General features: G+C 27.7%; 1 protein-coding gene across 1 annotated transcript; it reads left to right on the top strand.

Moving 5' to 3' along the window:
• The first annotated feature begins 702 nt into the window (after positions 1-702).
• Positions 703-10235, top strand: LOC135930280 (uncharacterized). The gene is made up of 7 exons (XM_065467061.1): positions 703-2265; positions 5652-5937; positions 6740-8041; positions 8159-8287; positions 9387-9491; positions 9726-9855; positions 10199-10235. Exons 1-7 carry the CDS (start codon positions 703-705, stop codon positions 10233-10235), a joined length of 3552 nt encoding a protein of 1183 aa, XP_065323133.1.
• Positions 10236-20801: the final 10566 nt, after the last annotated feature.

Genomic DNA, 20801 nt, shown 5'->3' with positions numbered 1-20801 from the left:
TTTATTTAGATAAATATTTTTTTTGTGGATCTTTATATTTTTCATTTTTTTTAAATTTTTGCCTTTTAAATTATGGAAAATTTTATTATAAATTACAAAGGAGAAAAAATTAAAATATTGGGCTATACTTATAATAAATATAATTTTTTTTTAATATGGGCACTTACAATACTATCAATTGGTATTCTTTATTTGATCTTCTACTGGAAACCTGCTTGGTATATCAAATGGGCCTACCAGAAATCACCACTTCTTAAGAGTCAATATATTTTAATTGGTGAACATAATAAAAAGAACGTTGAAAAAATTGTTTATATTAAAGCTTCAAATTATGGGATAAACTTTTTGTTGCTCCCTAAACCATCTGGTAAATTTCAGCAGGCATCATGGATCAAAGTATTCAATTACAAAGAAGATATTTTTATTTGGCAACCAGATTCTAATTCTTTTATAAATATAAATGTATTTGAAGAAAATATTCCATGCAATTATTTTCATGAACAAAAATCATTAATAGATACTGAAGTGTATTTGCGAAAATTTGTTTTTGGTTCTAATTTGATTCATGTTAAAGTCTGGCCATTTTACAAAATTCTTTTTCTAGAAATTCTATCTCCATTTAATATATTTCAAATATTAAGCATAATACTTTGGTATAACGATGAATATGAAATTTATGCTACCTGTATCCTATTTATTACAATGGCTTCTTTAGTTATTGCTACCTCTCAAATTCAAAAGAATCAAATTCTTTTGCACAAGATGTCTTATACAGAGAGTAAGATTGAAGTTTTACGTAATAATACTATTCAGAATATTGCTTCTTCTGAATTAGTACCTGGTGATATTGTAAAATTAAAATCAAATTCAGTATTAACATGTGACTTGATATTACTAAATGGAAGTTGTATAGTAAATGAGAGTCTTCTAACAGGTGAAAGTATACCTATCACAAAAACGGCATTGCCTTTATATTCTAATTGCTATAAAACTGAGCATTTTGATAAAGATATTCATTTTAAGCATATCCTTTTTTGTGGAACTAAATTAATTCAAACACGTTATTATGATTCTGAATATTCTAAAGCAATTGTAATAAGGACAGGTTATCAAACTGTTAAAGGAAACATTATAAAATCTATCAAGTATTCATCTCCTAATGAATTCCATTTTGATCAAGATTGTTATAAATTTATCGTTTTCTTATTTTTTGTAGCTTTTGTTGGCTTTGTATACACTATAATTTTAAAATTAAAAGCAAATGTTGAACCTATCAAGATAATTCTCAGAGCATTTGATATTATAACAATAGTGGTCCCCCCTACCTTACCTGCAGCCATGGCTGTTGGCATTATATATGCTAACAAAAGATTGGAAAAATTAAGTATACATTGTCTTAGCCCTGCTAAAATTAATGTTTGTGGTGTTATTGATACAATATGTTTTGATAAAACTGGCACACTGACTGAACAAGTGTTAGATGTTATGGGATTCATTTACAATACAAACCCCATTATATCATATGGTTTTTCAACACAGAAACATATATCAAAATCTCAAAGTGACTCTTTTAAATTCAAGCCTTTAAAAGATTTTGAGAGTGTTAGTTCTAGTAGTTCTGGAAATTTTATGGAAGAGTTTGACACAAAAATAAAGATTACAGAGTGCATGGCTGCATGCCATTCTTTAACCCTTATAAATGAGAATGGAAATTGTCAAATTTCTGGGGATCCATTAGAAATAAAAATGTTTGAGCATAGTGGGTGGGAAATCGTTGATAAAAATCAAGATTCTATCGAATCCTTAAACCATATAAGTGAGTTGATCAAAAACGAAGAACCTATGAACGAAATTGATATGTCCCAACATTTAAATGACGTAATTTACGATAATTTAATACCCATAATCGTTAGAGAAAAGAAATTTTCCAACCATTTAACCCAACCAGCGAAGAAAGATATAGACCATGTTCATCCTCCATTGACATGTAAAGAAATGGCAATTATCCGCCAATTGCCGTTTTTATCTTCGTTACAGAGAATGAGCGTCGTTATAAGGATGCTGGGTTCCCCTACTTTTGAAGTGTACTGTAAAGGTGCTCCCGAAAAAATTAAGGAATTATGCCACAAATCTTCGATTCCAATTGACTTTGAATCATATCTTGATCATTACACCTCAAGGGGTTATAGGGTTTTGTCACTTGCCTGGAAACCTTTACCAACGTTTATGAAATGGCCTAAAATTCAAAAATTGAATAGGAACGAGGTATATTTCCTATATTCAGTTAAATATATAATCATAGCATTTTTTTTATATAAAAAATAATTATGTTTATGAGCTATTATATTAGTATAAATATAGGCTTCGATTAAAAAATCAAAGTAACAAAAAGTTATGTAACTTACTGATATTTTAAAATGTGATTATAAAAACTTTGGAAACTCTGATTTTCATTAGATCTTAATAGTGAATCATTTTATGATTCTCAAAAGCTGGCAAAAACTATATATACACACTTTTTCTCTGGTCCTTTATAAATTCCAACCTTCACACTTATATTTTCACCCCTTTGGTTCCTCAAGTTAGCTAACTACTCGTTTTCTGTTTTTTTTCTTCCATATTCTACTCTGCTTTTTATTTATGTATTTCTTTTAATTCGTTTTTTTTTAGAAAAATTTCTTAAACTAAATCTCATCTGTACCTTGATTCATGAAAGATGACTTTTAATAGATGTTTTATTTTCATCTTGACATTTTGTCACTTTTTTTATATTCTCTATACTCTACCTACCATTTATAATACCCCAACCGAACCAATATATTTGTTTTTCCTGTACCATAAACCAACCGGGATTCGTTACTTATTTAACCTAAAATTTCAAATTGTAAAAATATCTTTTATAAATATATCTTTCTGCGATTTTTATATGCACAAAAAATCAGGGTTCTGAACCCGATTACCAGGGTGGGTAGAACCTCTTTTAGAAAATCGATTTTCGATTCTTGATATTTAATTTCCGCTAATTGAAGTTTAAAATTCCTGAACCCGAATTCGGCAAAAAAAATTTCTTGAATCTTTTTAAAAAAAAATCTTTAATTTTATGATCTTGGAAAATTTTTTGCTCAAAATTTTGACCAAAATAATCTTTGAACATTATTTTTCCAAACTCTGGTTTAAAATGTTGCTTTACTCATTTTAAGGAATTTTTTTTGATTGATTTACAGAGTTTGGAATTCGAATTTAGAATAAAAGGAACCGCTTCAAATTTAAAAACTAAAACCCACTTTTGAAAATTTTAGGAACTGTAACCATAACCATTTTCTTTTTAGTCATGGCTCCAAAATTTGCTTATAATTTTTTTTTGTTGTCGTAATAAACCATATTCCATGTCAAATCGATCACAATTCTTCGGATCCTTTAGAATCTAGGGTTTAATTTTGTATGGAAACTAATGTACACGTAACTAAAGCAGTGTTCTAATTTTATCTTCTTAGCTTTTATATTTTTTTGAAAACATGAAGGGTAATAAGATAAAGAATGACATATTTTTACCATTATTTTTATAAAAAAATAATTTAAAAATTTAACAAATGTTCCTTGTAGATTCTTTAGTAATATTAGAAAATAGATCAATTAGTTACATATACAATCTATTGAATAAATAAAATATAATCGATATTACCATGAAAGCCTTGACATTTCCAAAGTTTGTTTTTATACAGATACAAATTTGCCTTAGTGACAGGCATTTGCTTAAGATTTTATAAAAATCGGAAGAAGTTCATTATTTTTTTACATGTTTATTCCATAGAATGTAGTTAATTTGGACTCCCACAATAAAAATTCTTTTAAGGCCTGTCTTAGGTCGGCTTAATCCGGATACTTAATTGCGTTTTAGTATAGGCTAAAAGGCATTTGATCGAGGACACCCTATTTTGGTTAATATTAAGTATTTGGTGCCATTGTTATTTTTCGTATTTTATTCTCGTATTTTTGGTGAATATTTTTTATATTCATTTTTGGCTATTTAGCCGGTACTTAAAAGACGGCATCTATGACAAGACTAAATGTTTTTTGTTAAAATAAATAGAGTTTCTTTGGTTTCAAGCAAATCTTTAATTGAATCATAATCGATAAGCGTGAAGGTCATTTTTCGTACATTAACCCTCGAAAACTCCAAATATATATACAAGGGTCGGAATGCTAAAAATTGGAACGCTGCTCTAGTTGCCTATAGCTTGGTATATTATAAAATCACAAATTTTTAATATCGTCCGTCTCAATTTAAACAAGACTTTATACGTTTTTTTAAAAAAAATTTCTTTTGAATAGCAATATAAATCGCAAACGAGGAATTTGTAAGCACCATTAAGCCATTTCATCATGTCCTTGTAAGCAATTTAATGAATGACGCAATTTCATTCACCCATATTATTATTTTTTAGCGTAAATGGGTTGCCAATAGCTTTGCATTGTTTTTTTTGCGAATAAAAGCCGCATAATTTAGATCATACAAAATAGCGTTGTTACAAAGCCCGATTTAGTTTTTAAAAACGGCCCGATTAAGATTTTAAAATAATATTATGTAAGCCTCAAAATTTAGCGAATAGATGTTCCAAACCTTTTATGCCAGCTATGAGCAGAGTCTCCAGACTTACATAATATTATTTTGGTTATAACCTTAATTGGGCCGTTTTTAAAATCGACCCGAATCAGGCTATAACAACACTAATACATTATAATAATGATATTTGTAGAGCAAAGATTTGAAGAAGAGAAATTTTTGATAGAATTTTACCTAATAATGACAAAATATTTTTTAAAAAATTATAAGTATATATAAATCTTTTGTAATTTTCATGACTCATAAAAAATCTTTCAAGTTGAAATCGAAATAAGAAAAAAACAAATCTTTTTTGAAGATTGGTAATTTTTAAAACTCTGAATATTTGATAAAATTTTTACTTCAGGTAATAAAAAATATTAATATGACTTAGTTTCTTAGATTTATTGTTGCTTGTGATAATTCGATTTGCAAAACATCTCATTTTACCGATTTGATTACAAATTTAATCTTTATAATTAAATTGAGGGAAAAACTATATGGAAATTTTTTTTTGATCTGTATTATTGTCCATTGATGTATTACGGGGTTGGGCCGTAACCATGAATATTCACTGAGGGACGGGGTAGGCATTGAGACAATTTTTTTGTATGACGAAACTTTGTATACTTTTTAGTGCAAGAGAAAAATAGAATATAAAGAATCGAAATATGCTATTTTCTGAAAAGTACCCCCACCCCAACGAAATTTCTTGTTAGGGCCCTGAATGGTATGAATTCATTTAGGGAAGTGCCCAAATCCCATTTTTTGTACGCCCCTGGTTTTCATCCCGCTTACATCATTTAGATGAGAGAGATTTTATCATGTGTTACCTAAAATTTAATCAAAAATTATTATTTTTTAAGTTTGATATAATTGTAATGCCTTTTAAATATTAAAATAAACGACTTTATTTACACACCCTAAAGAGATGTCGGGTCTTGATATTTTATATTTAAATGATGTTCTTATTTGTTTGCTAATGATACACATATTGATTTGATATTATTATGCTTGATAAATATTAAATATAAACTTATTTTAAAAGCTGGAAAAAGATTTACATTTCTTGGGCTTTATGATCTTTGAAAATAAACTCAAGCCAAATAGTCGGGCCGTAATTGACATACTTAAACAAGCTAAAATCGACGTTTTTATGGTGACCGGTGATAACTTATTAACCGCCATTTACACTGCCAAACAATGCTCATTAATCGATTACACCGCACACGAAAATGTTGTAGTCTTGAATCGTGATAATTTACTAGACTATTTTTCATCAGATTTTTACGAAGAAAATCGGGGCAACAAGAAGGATTACTGTAAAAAAAATAGTGAGTCTTGTTTTAAAAATTAATAATTTGAGACAGCACTTATTTTGCCATTGTGCTTGTTCCTCGATACTAAGTCGGGTTCGGGCCGCTTCAAAATTTCGAAATTCAAAAATTAATGACAGATATCGGCAGAAGTCGAATTGTCAGGGCCTGGCCTAAGTTTTAATTTTTTTAAAAAAAATTTACATAGTTTTTGAAGTATTGGCTTTAAATATAACATTAATATTTCTTTTACAGCAGGCCCATCGGCTGGACCATTATTTTTTTATTGATGATATTACCGCCTGCAGGCCAGATGTGCCTAGCTGGATTGATAGGCCAGCCCTGCGATATTCAAAACTAATATCCCTCTGTTTTTATAAAATTATTTTTTACTGCAACAACTTCTAGTTCTCTTTTCACCAATTGTAATCAAGATGGGTGACCACCCATTTCTTTCAATAAGAATTATAGAAAAATAAGGTAACATAATATATTTTTTTTGTCAACTATATCCTGAACCTTTATTTGTCAGCAGTTATATTGTTTTGGTATCACTATCCTGGTTGGATTATTTCAGTAATCTTTTGACAAATAGTCTATAAAATGTTTAATACAGTGATATATGAAATTAATTTATGGTTTTATTGTTTTGGTATCTTCCAAAGTACACTTTTTTATCCCAACAAAATATGATAATTTACGTATACTTTTTAATTTAATGTAATAAGCATATATATCCGTTTGTATGATTCTAATTGATATATTAGATTATATTATATTTTCCTAATTTTTTACAAAGCATTTTTTTAAAAATATTCAGTTAAATCAGCCAACTGGAATTTATTTCGATTTATCAACAAAGCTCGCCGTATTAAGTCCTCATTAAAATTATCTAAGCAGCCACTACCTCACGCGTCTTACACTCCTGATATATGTTTTGCCGTTACGGGAGATGTCTATGAATCTATACTAATGCGCGAATACGATGATTATCAACGAGATTTTAAAAACATGAACGCGATAAAAATTGATCTCGAATATTCTAATACGAAAAACGGAACCTTTGAAATCCCTTTGACTCTAAACTATCCCTATCAAACTTCGAATCATTTAGATAAATCCGAAAAGATAAACGATCATATAATTGGCCCGAAAATCCCTAATAATCTTAGCTCAGCCTTAAGAGCTCTTATCAGTTGTGGTCGGGTAAAGATTTTTGCCAGGATGGGACCCGAAGTTAAAGCCCACCTCATTCACAATATCCTTGCACCTTCCGGCCGTTACGTTATGATGTGCGGTGATGGAGCTAACGACTGCAGTGCTCTTAAGAGCGCCCACGTTGGTGTAGCTCTTACATCATCGCCCGCTTCCTCTGATGATGAGCCTTTTACCAAATCGCCCAAAAAAATTGTCTACTCTAAATTCAAATTCTATTATATATCTTTAAAATTTTTGTCGTTATATCATAAAGTTATGGATAAGGTAATAGGATGCAACGATAGATCAGGCAAAAAATTATCCGCTAACGCTAAAAACCCTACGTCAAAATATGCTTCGTGCGATGACAATGAGGAAAATGTTACGCTCGCTGCTCCGTTCCTAGCTAAAGGGCGCGACATATCATGCGTCTTGGAACTTATAAGGGAGGGCCGGTGCTCGTTAGGAGCATCTTTCGGGTTATTTCAATATTCCGCCATATCTAGCTTGCTTCAATTTGGGGCAGTACTCATGCTACATTGGAATGGGGCCAATCTGAGCGACCCGCAATTCGTGTATCTAGATCTTTGCACTCTTACTCTCATTGCAGTTTTGTTTGGTAGGGCCGGACCTCCCTCTCTATCTCGCTACAATATTGATCGACCTCTATCCGTCATAGGCCATGACACCAAAACTTCGCCGATAAAACACACGGAGGATGCCGATGGCCTCACTGATTCGTCGTTAAAGCGCGACAAAATAATAACCCGAAAATCTTGTATCAAAATAGCCGGAAAATTATGGAACGATGCTGGGTTTCCTGAACTACCATCCCTGAGTTGCGATAGCCCACGCGCCAGCCTCGTGTCGGGACCAGCTCTCTTCTCTCTCTTCTCCCAAACCTCACTTCACTTACTCTTTCTAGGTTCCTCTTTTTCTATATCACGTTTTCTCATAAATATTATAAATAAAATAAGTATCCTAATTCTTCTTGAATATTTATTTCTTGTTATAATATACCATATTAAATTTTTTTCCATAGTCCTCGTCCGGTGCTACGTAATCGAGCGACCTTGGTTTGAACCTTACAATCCTGAAATAGATGTCGAAGAGGATTATTTGTCCCATGAAGTTACTGCCATTTTCCTCGTTTCTGCCCTGCAATATTTAAGTTTGTTTTTTTACTATATACTCACAAACAATTCTTCTTTTTTTAAATTTTTTTTTAGCTACTTATATAAAGCATGATCATGTATGCCGTATTGGGATATGAAATCCATCAATATCGTAGCATTTGTAAAATCGTATTTGACCTAAAATGTATTCTAGAATGATAAATACGAATTACACAGCAAAGTAGTCCAAAATTCATAGTGTGGGCACCTCTACGCATGCTGGAATATTTTTTAATGCCCTCAGTGAATGATCTAAATTGAAATATTCTGAATTCCCATGAGATTCATAACCCAATAAGACATATATAAAATTAATAGGGCTGTGCCGTCCGATATTTTTTATTTTTTTTGGTTATTTTATAATTATATATATATTTTTTTATTTTATAAATAATTTCATAATAATAAATGAATCAAAGGAACTAATAATATACAATTTATTAATTGTAATGTTTAAATAAAAATAGTCTAAAATTTTGCACTATTTTTTGTTATATTATCTGTAAATAGAAAAGGATTTTAAAACTTCTAACGAGTCACATTCAGTTGGTGTTTCTAAACGGCTCGATTTGGCAAATTTTAAAAATGGGTAACTCATTAGTCAAGAGTAAATGACCTGCGTATTGAATTTCCTCACAGATATCAGAAAGGTTTGGACTTCTATTGGCGAAATTTCGAGGCATAGGCAATAATATATTGGTTAAAATTTTGATTTGGCTTTTTTCAAAAATCGACTAAGTGGAGCTACTTAACAACACTACATTCACCCATAAACATTGCAAATATTTTAAATGAAAATATTAAATTATGAAAAATAAAAGAAATAAAATACACTTAATCATTCGTAAAAGTTAGTTGTTTTTTTTTAAAGTAGAAAATACTGATATATTTATGACATCTACACAAAGAAAGATGGTGAATAAAAGTCAATATAAATATCGGATTGATCTGATCGGTTTTATAGTAATATCCGAAAAAGTTGTGTATCGGCACAGCCCTAAAAACTAATGTTTATTTTTTTATGGAATTTAATTATGAATTATCGGAATATACATTAATTTTAAATGATAATTTATAATTAATTAATTATATAAGCGCTGGCCGTGACGCTCTACGAATCTTCCGCTAGGGGCGTACGAGTGTCACTATGGGAAATCCGACGCAACAGTCTTTTATTAATCGCTTTGTTCTGTCTTACAAGTTATTATAATTTCCTTTAAGAAAAAAATATTATTTTATTACATTATTCAAACTAGAGGTCCATTTTTATGGAAAGAAAAAAACTTGCGTTTAACTTTTTATTACGTTTTTCAGACGAGAGATCAATTTTTATCTTTTAATTTGTAAGTTAAATATTTATTGTTTATTATTATATTATATGATTAAGTTATTATGTTACACCTTTTATTAAATTAAATAAATAATATGGTTTAGTTAATGGTATACTAATGATTATGGGATTTTTTCCAGCAAAACTTCAAAATATCATGTTCCTACAATTGCCTCCATCATTATCGGCGCGCCTTGTATTGCTGTCTATCGTTTTTTACGATTTTTGTATTACGTATATCTTAGAAAAATATATAATTATAAGAATGACATAATGTAATAAAATACGATTTATAAAACAGTAATTTTCATAATTTTATTATGGGTATCATTGTGTAAAAATTATCTTTAACATTATATAAATACATTATAAATAAACAATAATCATGTATTATTTTCCTTATTCCATCTGTGATAATATAAATGTGCATAATATTTGACCAATGAATATTTTATACCTGTTATTTTATTATTTTTTTTAATAAAGGGTAAAATCATTTTTTGTTGTTGTTCGCAATTATATATTTTGATCATTTATATTTAATAAAATTTTAAAAAATTTAACATATATAAATCAGACTACTAAATATATTAGAGCCCATCAAGGAGATCTGACTCGCCCAAGTCGGGTCGAATTTACTCGAATTTAATTTTTCAATAAAACTTTGGACCGGATCAACTTAGAACTATTATTAAGTGTAATTAAACGGACTCGACGGATAGAAAATACTTATTTTGGATTGGTCGGACGATCAAAACCATCTCGATGTAGAACTTTAATGCATATTTATAGTTTATCATTTTATAAAGGCTCCTTCTCCTTCAAATTTAACAACACATATATTAACTAGTGATAATGCATCGCGCCTAATTTTTCAAGTCCTGCCCGAATTTTTTTACAAAATTTGTCCGGTCTGGCCCGACCCCGAACAATTTTTTTTATTTGTTCCGAAAATCCCGACCTTAAATAAAAATAAAAATTATTTGCCCGGCCCCAACATTATTTAAATATAGAAAATTTAATAATTTTTTAATTGTAAGCAAAAAAAATATTATACAAATAAAAAAATATTGGCACCTTGTTTTCTTGCAAGAATTTTAAAATGTATGAATTTATTTCACAAAATGGAAAGATATCTCGACCCGGTCTAGCCCGAATTCTTTAAAAGCCCAGTCCATTATTACTTTAAATAGGCCTGATTTTATCTTTTCTACACTGTTTTTTTAATTTGCGAAACATTATTTATTATTTCATTTAAATTAAATATAACGAAATTTGTGAAGTGGGTATTTATTTCTGAACATGTGTCACCACCTTTAATACTATAGAGAGTAGAATATTTCTGCGCTCTATAACTATTTCTCAACAGGGTTATATGCATTTAAATTAGCGTGTAACCAGAAAATGTATATCAAGCATCTTTAGATGTTGCATTTTGTTTTGTAAATTTGGCTATAATATCATTAGTTATATATTAATCATTCACCGGATACAACGTCTACATAAAAGGGAGGTAGATAAGAGCGATTTAGCTTCCCCATTCCCGTGAAAAAAGGCAATCCTCTCATTTTTAATCTTTTTTAAAATTTTATTCAAGAAAAACAGAATAATTAAACCACCTACAAATCCCATACCCCCTCTCCAAAAAATATATGTAATATATCACTTTAAACATCAATTTGAAAGAAAAATGCAAAAGTTTATAATTTTTTAAAATAACTATAATTCAAATTTTCTGCTAAAAAAACCCCCAAAATTATCACTTAAAAAATATGTAACTTAAAGGCTTGCAATGTGTTTGCTTAAAGGTCTCAGAGAAAAAAACCAACCTATTAATGTACCCCCCCCCCCAATTAGCAAAATTCTGGCTGCCCCTTAAGTTTTATTTTTCAGATTGGTTTGGTGATATGAATTTATAAACAAAAGGTTTCCAGTACATTTTGGAGTGAGTGGCCCTGTATGAAATTCTATAAACTTTATGTGGAAATCATAATTTTTTACATCTTTGGGAGAATATAAAGGTTAAGGATTATCTTTAAACAGAATAAATAAATAAAATTAATATAAAAGAGTTTTGACATTCATTAAAAAATTGTTGTTTTGTGAACATTTGCATTTTTTTTACTTCGAGACCCTTTCTTTCCCTCTTCAAAAAAGGTCGCTTAAATGCGCTGAACTATACTGCCAATATGCTATTATAGAAATACTTAAATTATGAAAAAGGCCCCATAGGCACAAGCCAGAATTTTGCTTAGAGTGATAATTAGTGGAGGGGGGGGGGTCATTTTTAGGTTAATTCTTTCCTCATACATTTTATTGGATATCTTTAAATCAGGTATCCATATCGAACCTGAACCGTTAATGGAACTTTAACCTTTAAATAATTGTCTATCCGAACCTAAACGGAACCGCAAGACTTTTGTGAACAGGTTCAAGTTTCATGATTTTGTGTTGTGCTTATAACAGAATATGAAAGTTATTACTAGTTTATTGGTAAAATTATTTATATCAGAATTGTTTTAAAGATTATCATCAATCAATTTTGATTGTCAAATTTTTCATAAATGTTAAAATATTTTACAACATTTTTAAAATATATTTGCTTATAATGTCTAGAGATAAATCCAATAGTATTAAAAATGACACATTAAAATGAAATATTATTGTTAGTGTTACAATTATAAAGGGGCACCACGGAGCAATTCTTGAGAATCACATAAAAAGTAACCACCCTCTAGAACTCGGTAAAATTAACTAACACATCGTGACAGAAGGCTAAAGAAATATTTAAAAAATTAAAATGTGATCAAGCCAACAGACTATCAGTAAAACAAATAGAAAAAAAATAATTTATGCATGCACCGAGTTGATCACTCTTAATGATAGACCATTCAATAATCGGTGATAGTAAAAAAAATTATTGATCATATTTTAGAAGGCATGGGTGTAATATAGAGAAAAGTTTGGAACCTAAAAATAAATAAAAAGAAGATTGGCAATAAAATAATTTATTTATTAAATTATATATAAATCAATTATAAATTAATTAAAAATAAAAAGAAAACTAAAATAAGAAAAAGTAAAAGATTAAAATTAAGAAAATTTAAGAAATTTATCAGTGAAAAATAAAAAAGTGAAATGAAAAATCTATGATATCACGCTTTTCCTCTCATTTGCATAGTCTACTTAAAAGCATTATTTTTGTTTGAATATTATCACAATTTGAATGATAATTACAACATGGGTAAAATCAAAATTAATTCTCAGGTTATTTAATCTAATTTTGCATAATTAGGCTTGAGAATTCGGAAAAAAATATAATTAAAAGAAATAAATGGAAAGGTATTTGGGATTAATCATCAGAATGCACAAAAAGCTAAAATTGTTCTGAGGACTAGTTTTGTTAAAAAGCCCAAAAGCCCGATTTGGGTCGATTTATCAAAACGGCCCGATTAAGAGTTTAGCTTAAATAATATTATGCAAGCATCGAGGTTTGGTATAAAGATGTCCAAGTATTTCTGCCAGCTATGAGCAAAATCTTTAGGATTACATAATGTTATTTTGGTTATGATCTTAATCGGGGGGGGGGGGGGGGTCAAAATCGACCTGAATCGAACTTTTTCACAACACTACTTAGAACACTAACAATTAAAGAAATTTTTATACAACAACATACAATTAAAATTGATAGTGGGGGATTATAGTAAGGATAATTTAACAAGAATGGATCTTCACCTGAAGTGAGTGAATTTATAAAAGAATTTTCTTTAAAAAAAAGGATGGTAACAAACAAAAACTATCTCAAAAATTCGGAGAATATTAGACATATTTTATTTAATTTTTCTAAAAGTCTAGGTCAATGACATATAATAATACCTAGACTGACAATTCATTCATTAAAAGTGTACATCAATACAAATCAGCTAGAGACGCCATCTTGGTTACTGTAATAAATATTAAAATTTTAAACGAGAGCCTAATTTTATATTATATCTGATGCAAACTTTATTATAGAATTGCCTGATCATCGAGATAATAAGAAAGTAAGTTATAAATTTAATATTAGTTTTTAACATGAAAATAATTATTATAAAGGTTACCAAAATGGCGGGTCCAGCTGATTTGCTTTTAACGACGCTTAAAAATGCATTTTAATGAATGAATCGTCAGTCTAGGTATTATTATATGTCATTGGTCTAGGTTAAATAAAGAAATGAATATTTTAGACTATTGGAGAAATCAGAGTAATAAATACCGGATTTATGAAAATTTTCTGATATTATAATGGCAGTGCAGATCGTCGTGTGGAAAGATGTTTTACAAAAATCAAATTTATACTATCTCCTTATTATAATTATGTAAAGATTATATTTTTTCCGTTAAAAAGATAGCAGCTCAAATTTGGAAGAAACTAATATAAATTTAAACGCCTTAATTAACGTTTTTTCGGCAGGTGAATTAAGATTGAGCCGAAATTAGCCGACATTTAGCCATTACCCAATTATACTCCTAATAGATGTAATCTGAATGAGATGAATATTATAAATATATATTAGTTGTGCTGCTTAATAAAAAAAATTATAAAATTAATAAATGTGCAATTAATAAAAGGGAACTTTTTATGTATGTGTTTTTTATCTTAAGGATGAAATAAAAAAATATTTCCTCCCTATAACATAATTTGAATGTAGGTTTGTATATAAAAGTGTTCAAACCGGTTTTTAGATATTCGAACCGGTATTTATATTTTTTTTAAATCAAACCAGGATCTTGAACTGTTATCTTTATTTTTTATCTGAACCTGAACCGATATTAGTTTCAGTTTGGATTCCTGCTTTCAATCTACATATTGCAGGATGACTATGTTATGTTTTTTAAAAATAATTTTGTTTTTTTCTTTTTATATTATAAAAATGCCATTTTAAAAAAAAATTATATTTATATTAAAAAATATTTTAATATATTTATTTTCTTCCAAATTATTTTTCTTGGTGGTATATTGTGTTATAGTTTACATTTTTTTAATATATATTTTATTTTATAAAGTGATTTAATTAAACAGATATATTGATTTCGAAATAGCGGATTAATTATATTTATTACATTTTAAAAAGAAATTGCAAAGATCATTTTATCATTTTTGTAAACCTTTTATATTTGAATTTATTTAAAAAAAAACAAAAAGGGTATCATAGTAAATTATTTAAAGGATATCGCCATCAGCGGTGATATTCCTAAATTTAAAATAAAATATCTCTCCTTCTCCGATGTATCAAGATTTTTTTTATTTCATTTTTTTAAACATATATGAATGTGTTGCCACAACCAGCGTCTACATGTTAGGATTTTCACTGAATGCAAACCCCCCTCGAAAACCTAAGCCTACAACCCCCCCCCCCTTCCAAATATTCCTGCTTTTACATTATTAATTACACTTTTTTATTGTAATGGTACTCCTTTCATACATTTTACAAGGAATAGCTTAAATTATATTAGCTCTATTACCAACTATCAAAATATTATGAATATAAAAGACTTTTTAGATAATTAATACAATTAAAAAATCATTCATTTACAATGAATGCATTATTATAGCACATGTTTTTCATGAATATGAGTTTATTGAGAATGTCTAATCCTTTTAACTGATATAGATTGGTCGATGATCAGCAATATAATTGTATTATAATAAATCTATAATAAAAGAAATAATTTTAACAGCAATAAATTTTGTCCTATTTTATCTCAAAATTTAATAGATAACCCGCTAATCAATATATCCTACCCTTCTTTTAAAGGCTCCTACCACCCCCCCCCCGCACCCCTCTCAAAAAAATTGGATTAAAACTTCCTATCCCCTTTCCCCCTTCCACACAAGTAGGCGCTGGCTGGAACAACAGATCGAATTTTTGGGATGATATGCAAATATTTTTATGGTATTACCACTATATTATCAATTGAATGATCACTGTTTACAGTGCAGTATACTACCCTTTATGAGATCAAAATGACGGTGGAGGTTGCTATATTATCCAAAAATATAATTTGGAATTAAATCAAATCATATAGAAAAGGATTTTAGTAAATAAATTCAGATTCGTGGGGAATAAACTAAATTCATAAGAAATTATTCGAGTGAATAAATTTGTTTGTCGAAATATGATAATTCGTAATGTTGCAGAATAAAATTTATTCACCATGCCATTCTTCATTGGTATTCATTATAAGAAATTATATCCCCATTTATCTGAAGATATTATGGGTAAGAAATTAAATTCTTATCAAAATTATTTTTCTTTATATATATTATGCTTTACTGTATTCGTTGAAAAAAATTTAAATCCTTATATAAAATTATTCGAGAATATCTAATATTCATCGCTTATATTTTCTGGAATTTTATTTTTAGAAGGAATTATTCCAAGATATTTATAACTTTTAGGAAAGCGTATTCGAAATTAAGAAATCATAGTAAATGATTTACCGATAATAATGGGGTAGATGTATATGAGAAATTTGGTTATATATTGTTTGTATTATATTCTGTATTTTTATTGAAGAAATATAAAATTTACGTTATTACATGGTATTTGTAATAGTCGAGGAAATTATGCTGAATATAATAATATATTCTATTCTTGATTCTAATTGGAGAAATATAAAATTCACGCTTCAAAATTATGAAATTAAAAAAATATATTCTATTCTTTATTCTAATTGGAGAAATATAAATTTGTATTAATTAAAGGGAAATTGTAGCCGGAGGAAATTATATATATTATTCTTTATTCTTATTCGTGATACGAATCAAACGGCGTCCTCCTATAAACAAAAAATCCGCATTTCTTATGGTATGTTTGTAACATAGTCAATTCCAAAGGCTTTTCTATGGACAAAAAACTACATTTTTTTAATTCTTATTATAAAGTCGTTCAAGATAGTGTATTTAAGGCGAAAATATAGACAACTAAGATAAGCTAAATGTATAAATATATAGTTTGAAGTAAATGGAAAATGTCCTTATGTGTATTTATATTTTGTATATTATTGATCATGTATTATCAGAGTTGGGCAGGTCCTCCGAAAAAAGAATCTAGATACAGATATAGATTCTTTGTGAAAAAATGAATCTTAGATACAGATACTAGTATCTTTTTCAAAATATCAAAAAGATACAAGATAAAAGATACTTGTATCTTTTGCCTAATTAGAGTATCTTAAATACAAGATACTTTTAAATTATCATTATCAATTAAATTAAAATAGTTTATAAAATACAGTTTTTATTATTTATTTGTGAAGAACATAACATACGCATATAACAAGAATGAGTATTTGCAATAATTAATAAAATATTTAATGATGAGTTATTTAATTATTAATAGTCTATTCTTAGAATAGATAGGGAAGGGAGAACAAGTATTTTAATAGGAGTTCAAATATTAATTTGCAAAAGAGTATATTAATAGATTCATTATTTTATAAGATAATCAATTTCAAATAATTTATCATTAGACCTTTGCCGTTTTGGACTACTTAACATTGTGCCAAAACTAAATTACCTTTCAATTGGAGCAGATAAAGGTATTGCAGTATTATATTTATAAAAAATTTCCTTAATGAAAGGATAATAATTAAGCATTTATAATGTATTTCAACTTTCTTTAATATAATTTAAAGCCTGTTCAATGTTCTTTGTATTATTGAACAGGAACATTTGTTTCACCAAAAGAAAAATAATCGTTAAATGTATCGGTGTTATAGTTTGAGCTTGATTATATACTCTGGTCTATATTTAGGGCTTTTTTATTAATATATTTTGAAAGTATTTGTTTTTATCATCTGACTCAATTCATAAGTTCTTAAAATTTGGATGAGATATTGATGTCAAAAAAACCTTATTATATTCAAATCATAGAAAAATATTTTCTTAAAATCAATTTCTCATACGACTTTAGGCAGCTTTTAATAAAGGTAGCAATATTATAAACTTCAATATTTAAGATAACTTATGCCCCTTTTAACCACACATAAATAATATACTTTAATATGTTTAACAAAATTTCTATTTAACCATTTATCCTTTTTTTTTGTTTATACAGGTTTTACATCTAGCGTGTACATTGTCTTTTTTAACTTTTATTTTAAAAAAATTTATATATAAAATTTTAAGATTTCGATTTGATTTACGGGAACTTATTTCCATAATTTAAATTTTACTATCATGAGTGTTAATCATCCTACAAATTAAAAAAATATTACATAAAATTGGTAATGATACTCTATCGAATAAAATTTATATATAAAATATAATCTTTACTTATTTTATTTCGTTTTGGTGCTGGTATTTTTTATCTATCTACCTAGTGTTATTAAACGGTTCGTTTTGAGCCGATTTTTAAAAACTGCTAACTCATTATTTCACACAGAAAGATCTTACGCAAGCCTGAGATTTTGCTCATAGAAGGAACAAAGGTCTAGGCATACATTAACGAAATCTCGAGGCTTAGGCAATATTTTTCTGGCTAAAATATTAAGTTGGCGGTTTTTGAGGTTTAACAACACTATATCTACCTTAATATGAATTATAAATTTTCCAGCTAATTTTGACATTATATTTAAAATATGGTGAAAAAAACTAAGGAAATTAATATAAGATTCTCGAAGAAAAGATATATACTGTGATATGTAAAATTTTAAACATGAATATTAAAAAGAATCTGTATCTGTATCTTTTGTCAAGAAAATGAAAAAGATACAAGATTCTTTTCAGAATAAAGGATCTTAGATAAGATACTAGTATCTTATTAATAATGCCAAAAAGATACTGAGTACAAGATTCAAAAGGATCTTGTATCTTGTATCTTAGATACAAGTATTCGCGGTACTGCCCAACTCTGTGTATTATCAATCACCCCTAACACTTCGGTTTAGTAATGGGTGGAGTTTTGTAGCTTATTTTATTGTATTTATTCGATAAAACGATTTATCTTAACAGATGTATTAATTTCGAAATAGCAGATTGATATATACATCAAAAAGAAATTGTAAAGATCATTTTATCATTTTTGTAAACTTTTTATATTTTGATTTATTTATAAAGAAATAAAAAAATATCTTCCTCTCTCAGATACATTAAGAGTTTTCTTATCTTTCGTTTTTTTACATTTATTAAATATTGTATATATTTTTTGGGGGAAAATGTGGGGGATGCTTAATCGCAATGATATTTACAAGAACAGGGCATCTTATTCTCCCAGCGCCTATGAAGGGCACGAGAAACTTTTTTATCTTGTCAAACGCATACGTAATAAAATGGAAGAAGAAAAGAGGTAACATTTTATTTTATTTATTTCGATATTTTTTTTAATGGTAAATTTTTTTATTTATTTATAATAGACCTAAACATATTACGATCAAACTATAATATAATGTAAACTCATTTTATAAAAACGGAGGAGGGACTACAAGATCCCAAAAACACGAATAATTATATTTTGAAATAGTAATTTGTATATTTTGTTTTAAAAAATAATATTCTTAGGGTACTGATGTAAGTGTTCTATATTTTTCAAAAACTTTAAAATTACGCTTGAAATATGTCCAAGGGAAGATATAACGATTGGTAAAAAAATATAATTTGTTAATTTCGAATAGTTAATTTTTTTATCGGCTATTATCAAAAGGGTCAGAATTTACATTTTTTGGAAATGAAGAGACGCATGTGAAGTTCCAAATTAAGGATTAACCTAAAGACCAAGGCATAGGACATAGGCGTCGCCAGGGGAGAGGGCAAGGGGGAATTCCCCCTCCCCCTTCAGAAATTTATCACTATTTGTGAATTTCATTTTAAGCTAATAAAAAATATCCCCCTTAGCCCCCCCCCCCCACTTCTTGACCCCCAAAAATGTATGCATATATCTTAAACAATAATTTGAAAGAAAGAATGTAAAAGTTGATATTTTTTTATAAAACTATTCATAATTTATACATTTTTGGAAAAAAAGCATTTATATATAAAAAAAGTGAACCAAAAATGCTTTTTAGGAAATGGAATATAAGCCAAAGATAATTCTTAAGACAAAAGTGAAATGTGTTATAATTATTAATTCCATAAAATTACTAAATAATATAATATAATTTTTTATAAAGTGAGTAATTTTAATTTATTTATCTTAATAAAAGTAAAATATAATTATAAAACTATTGATAAAATTAAATCATAAATTAAATAAAAAAATTAAAGCACAATACAAATAGTGGAATATTATATGTCGTAGATTTACAGTATATCTAATTTTATCAATTATCATTGAACAATCAAGTAAATTATATATTTTACAGAAAACTATAAAATATTGATAAGGACATCAGAAAATATCTTTGAAAGACATTGTGGGATGAATAATATGAAAATTAATTTTTAATATCATTTTTTATTTAAAATAAATAGATGGTAATTATCAAGAGCATTGATTAGTAAAATTTGTTAAAATATTAACTGTAATATATTCACTAACTGTCAAATATGTCTGTAAAAGTGGAATTTTACCTAGTATTTTGTAACTAATTCTATATAATAGAGGAATATCAGCTATATGAATACTTACTTTTTATAAATAAATTTCTTATACTTGTTAAAAATAAATCATTACCATGCTTTTATATTAAAGTATATACAAGTAATTTATTATATTTTATATAAACTAATAAAAATATATTTTATATAAACTAATAAAAATATATTTTATATAAACTAATAAAAATATATTTTATATAAACTAATAAAAATATATTTTATATAAACTAATAAAAATATATTTTATATAAACCAGAGTATTTGCTCAAAATAAAAAGATCGTAAAATTTGAAGATCTTTTATTTTTAAAAAATTTTGTGTAATGATCTTCAAATCTAGATCTTCGAAGATCGCTGCGATCAACGATCTTCAAAGATCTTCATGATATTTATTTTTTTACCCCTTTATTAAAAGCCCAGATGTTTTTCAATTTTATTAATATAATATTTCTTTTATGTTTTATACCTCTCCTCTTGCCCTGATGAAAATTGAAAAACCTCTGGGCTTTTAATAAAGGGGTAAAAAAATAAATATCACGAAGATCTTTGAAGATCGTTACACAAAATTTTAAAAAAATAAAAGATCTTCAAATTTTACGATC

This window comes from Gordionus sp. m RMFG-2023, chromosome 5 (genome assembly GCF_954871325.1).
Source record: "Gordionus sp. m RMFG-2023 chromosome 5, tfGorSpeb1-WG-v2, whole genome shotgun sequence".
In the NCBI taxonomy this organism is placed as follows: Eukaryota; Metazoa; Nematomorpha; class Gordioida; order Chordodea; family Parachordodidae; genus Gordionus; species Gordionus sp. m RMFG-2023.
This window is presented reverse-complemented; position numbering and strand designations above follow the sequence as displayed.

Excerpts from the sequence above, each read along its gene's own strand:
- LOC135930280 (XM_065467061.1), top strand. The coding sequence starts at position 703 with ATGGCTTCTTTAGTTATTGCTACCTCTCAAATTCAAAAGAATCAAATT. Across the intron at positions 8,042-8,158 it reads ACTTCACTTACTCTTTCTAG|TCCTCGTCCGGTGCTACGTA; the intron begins GTTCCTCTTTTT and ends TTTTTTCCATAG. Across the intron at positions 9,856-10,198 it reads TTTTACGATTTTTGTATTAC|ACTACTAAATATATTAGAGC; the intron begins GTATATCTTAGA and ends TATATAAATCAG.